The 4,228-nt window shown below is 28.3% G+C and overlaps 1 protein-coding gene across 1 annotated transcript; it reads right to left on the bottom strand.

The window, feature by feature from the left end:
* Nucleotides 1–373: 373 nt before the first annotated feature.
* LOC110668020 (gibberellin 3-beta-dioxygenase 1-like) lies at nt 374–1,850 on the bottom strand. Its single transcript, XM_058144767.1, has 2 exons — nt 1,384–1,850; nt 374–929 (listed from the first exon to the last, which is right to left on the bottom strand). Exons 1-2 carry the CDS (start codon nt 1,848–1,850, stop codon nt 374–376), a joined length of 1,023 nt encoding a protein of 340 aa, XP_058000750.1.
* Between the last annotated feature and the right edge of the window lie 2,378 nt (nt 1,851–4,228).

Consider the following 4,228-nt stretch of genomic DNA (forward strand, 5'->3'; position numbering starts at 1 on the left):
CAAACCAACATATCAACCATGGCCAATCAAAGAATTTCACAATTTTGGAAAGTTGAGAATTTCTCATCAAAGAATCATCTAAATTTAAGAAGAAGATTATTAAGCTTAAGTACATATATAACAATCAATTTTATTTATTTATAACTGGAGCTATAGCCCCAAAATTACAGTAAACAATTAAGAAAAAACACTGAGAAGATCATGCAGAATCTAAGACAAGGACCAACATTCAATTTTACAATAATCATCTAGCCCTCATGTGTTATTTTTAATTTGTTTTATTTTTAATTTTTATTTAACAAAAGAAAAATAGTACTGCATACTTTACGCAAAGACAAGCATAAATATAGAAATACTTTTCATACTTTCCCCACTAAATTCTAATCGAAGTAAGTGCTTTTTCAAGGTCCTTGGCCTTCCTGCCAACGTATTCAGCCACTGTCACAGAGCGGTATAGAGGAATTTGGCCAAAACTCAAACCCAGAGGATCTAGATTGAAATAAGCAGGCGGAGAATAGAAGAAAGCCACAGAAAACCTTTGTTTAGCCTCTTTCATCACCACACGATGAACAACACTTGGAAACCTAGCATTTGAGAGGATGTGTAAGAGATCACCAACGTTCACTACAAGTGCCCCAGTGACTGGTTGTACTAAACCCCATCCAACTCCTTCTTTGAATATTTGTAGGCCGCTGATCCTCTGGTGCAGTATGGTGAAGAGGGAAGTGTCTGTGTGAGGAGCTAGACCAATGGCTCGATTGGGGTCTGGGCACAATGGATAAGAGTTCAGCTGCAAAGCAGTGCTGGCAACTCCAGGTGAACCAAGCCACTTCATTTCTTCTTCTGACACGGCTAAGTACTCCAGAATATTATGCATTATTGTTATGGCTAGCTCCTCCATTTTCTTTTGTCCGTCCACCATTATGTCACTGCTTATATGGTCGTTTTTGAAACAAAAACATATTAATTAATTAGGAGAATTAATTTTAGCTTAATTTCTTTAGCTCCACACCTAGTTTATTTGTTTATTGGGTCATGTCTACTAAGCCCCTACCCTCCCCAGGTGATAAGGGTGCACTCTCCCATATTAACTTATAGCATTTCATATAAATAACTTTGAAGTTCTTCCTAACCGAGTGATGTTACTTTTGAATAAATAAGTAATAAACACAATCACTCATTTTTCAGAAAAAAGATTGCTATAAAAGAAAATTTTTACTAAACATTAGTGAGTATTGGTGGTCACCAGTTGCTTATTCATAACTAATATAAATTCATGGAAAATGGTATTCAATTTGAAGGTTTTATATATATGTGCAGGATGCAAATTAAATGAAGTAGCTTTACCCATTTCCCTACGTGCATGGAAGTGCATGGACTTACCAAAATTTCTGATAGTCATTGGGCCATAGTTCTCTGGCATGATCCAAAGGAGAACCAATGATAGTGAACCCTTCATGCCACATAAACTTGTTGAAAAACGACGATATTCGAGCTAAGCCGTATCCGGTGACTCCACCAGGAGACCTTAAGGCCTTGAGCTTTTGTGTAGTCGGAAGAGAGAAAAGCTGACGAGCCTCAGACTCAACTTCATCGAGTAGGTTCAATGGAATATCATGGTTCACAACTTGGAATACACCCCATGTCTCACATGCATGACCTATTAGCTTAGCTGCATCTGGGTCCTTGAGGTCAATCGTGGGTATAGATAACCAGTCATTGGACTCAAAGCCGTCGGAGATAGGCCAAGCATGAGAATCAGGCACAGTAACGACGGAATCAAAGTCTAAAGGGATGATATCGTCGACTTTGAGAGGATATTGTGTGTAGACTTCAGAGAGAGTGCTCATGGTATATAGCTATGATGACTACCTAGCAAGCAACCAAATCCAATAAAAGATAGGAAAATAAAAGCAAAAAGAAAAAAAAAAGGTTTTCTTACTATTAGATTTGGTAGATTAATTATAAACAAATAAGCAAGATTAGGGTTAAGATGATACCGTTTGAAGATGTGACTGTTTGGACAGAGAAATGTCTGTATGTGAATTTAGAAGGATGTATGGAGAGGGGAATGTTGTTTTTTCCTTTTGCTTTTATAGAGCGAAATTTTTATCTAGGCCTACCTATTATAGATCTAAGATATAAATATATCAGATTCACTTATTTAATATTTTAATATATATTTTTTATTTTGAGCCTGTGCTTATCTCTTCTCGTATATATAAGAGATAAACAAATAAGATTCACCTATTTAATGTATTATCGTCCATTTTGCTAAACCAAATCCAGCTAAGAAAAATTCTTAATATGAAATTTTTCAACAGCATAAATGGCTTTCATATGCTCACTTTTTGAGGCATGTAAATTTTATACCTCTGTTGTTGGTCAATTACATGTGGATTAAAGAAACCTTAGTTATTAAATAAATAATTTTTTTAATAACAACTAATATAACTTATGTTTAATAAAGATATAAAAATATATACTATTTAGTTTTAAATTTTGAAATAGTTTATTAATAATAAAAGGATAAACAAACCTCATGATGATTTTAAAATATCATTAAAATTTTTAGATTTTAAATATAAGAAATGATTTTAACAATAAATGTTTAAGTTTTATAAATAATTTTTAGTGACTAATTGTTTAATTTTAAATTAATATAGTATAAAATGATGAGTAAAGTTTTATAATGCCCAAAATTGCAAAGTTAAGAATTTTAAAATTCTTAATAGTAGTAAAAAGAATTTTAAGCAACTATTTTTTTATATGAAATAAGATATAGTATTTAAAATTAAAAAAAATAGATAAAAAATTAATTTTTAATATAATAAAGTAATTTTTATATAAAAAATGCAAAAAATAAAGACAAAAAAAAAAAACTGTCATGATAAAGATAAAAAAAGACTATGTCATATGGCGATATTTCGAGCAAGCTGATTGAGTTAGGTATCTTACTCTTGTAAAGTCATTTTTAGGATTCAGCTTTAATGTATGTATAAATAAGTATTTTTTACATTTTATATTTTCACAATCATATCATAAAATTTTGTTAATGTAAAAATTTGTGTTAATTATAATTACATTTTATGTCACAAGGCAATATTTTAAGCAAGCTTATCTTGTGAATCCACTTTTAAGGTTCAACTTTAATATATATATATAAACATATATTGTTTTATGTTTTTTATTTTCATAATCACATCACAAAATTTAGTTTTTGACAAGATTTTTAATTAATTATAATTTTATTTTAAGTGTTAATAAATAAATAAGTCAATTAATTATATATTCAAATTGTGCAAAAAGGAAATTATATAGGATACCGTTACTGTAAATTCGAACTTTTATGAAAATAAACTTAACTATTAAATTAAGTATTTGTATCTAAATTTATGCACTCTTTATACACACTTAATTATGTACATATATTGATATAAATATTTAATTATATATTTTAATATAAATATTTAATTTAACTGTTGTTATTCATTCCAATATTAAATCAAATTTATATTAGATCCATCCAATTATATATTCAGTCTGACCATTAGTGATCTGCTTGGAAAAATACACATCTATATTAGGTTATATCTAAGAAAAAAAATGTGTGGATTTGTGGAAATTAATTGGATATTAATGTTGCTTCTTTTTTAAGTTGATGAAAATCCAAGCAGCAGATATCAAGAGGGCCAAATAAGGGTAAATTTATTAGGAGATCTTAGCAATTTTCCTTATTTAACATGTATATGCATAATTAATTTTTAATATTAGCATAATTGGCACAAAATTATTCTAAGCTTGCCTTATATATTTCCATATATTTGGTTAACTTATCCATTTGTAAAGTAAATAGAAATGAAATTTTAATGTGGTAAATATATGGATGAATTTCCTTTTCCAATCATAAGCTATTTAATGAAAAATAAGGTATAATTAAAGAAATAAACTCTACAATGGTAATAATCTGTTAAATAAGTTAAAAAAATACTACTTAATTAAAAATTTTAGATATAATAATTTTTCCTATAATAAAAATAAAAAATAATTAAAAAATAAATTAATATGAATAAGATAAGTAAATAATATAATAAAGTTTATAGTAAATCTAATTAATTTTCTAGAATGATTTGACTTTTTTCCCTTTATGTGCATTTTGCAATAATAATAATAATAATAATAATAATAATTTATTAGATTGATTGTATAAATATACTTTAGTTTGTTA

The sequence above is a fragment of the Hevea brasiliensis genome, chromosome 4 (assembly GCF_030052815.1).
Source record: "Hevea brasiliensis isolate MT/VB/25A 57/8 chromosome 4, ASM3005281v1, whole genome shotgun sequence".
NCBI lineage: Eukaryota > Viridiplantae > Streptophyta > Magnoliopsida > Malpighiales > Euphorbiaceae > Hevea > Hevea brasiliensis.

Coding starts and splice junctions, on each gene's coding strand:
- LOC110668020 (XM_058144767.1), bottom strand. CDS start 1,850: ATGAGCACTCTCTCTGAAGTCTACACACAATATCCTCTCAAAGTCGAC. Junction 930..1,383: donor AATGACTATCAGAAATTTTG/GTAAGTCCATGC, acceptor CCATATAAGCAG/TGACATAATGGTGGACGGAC.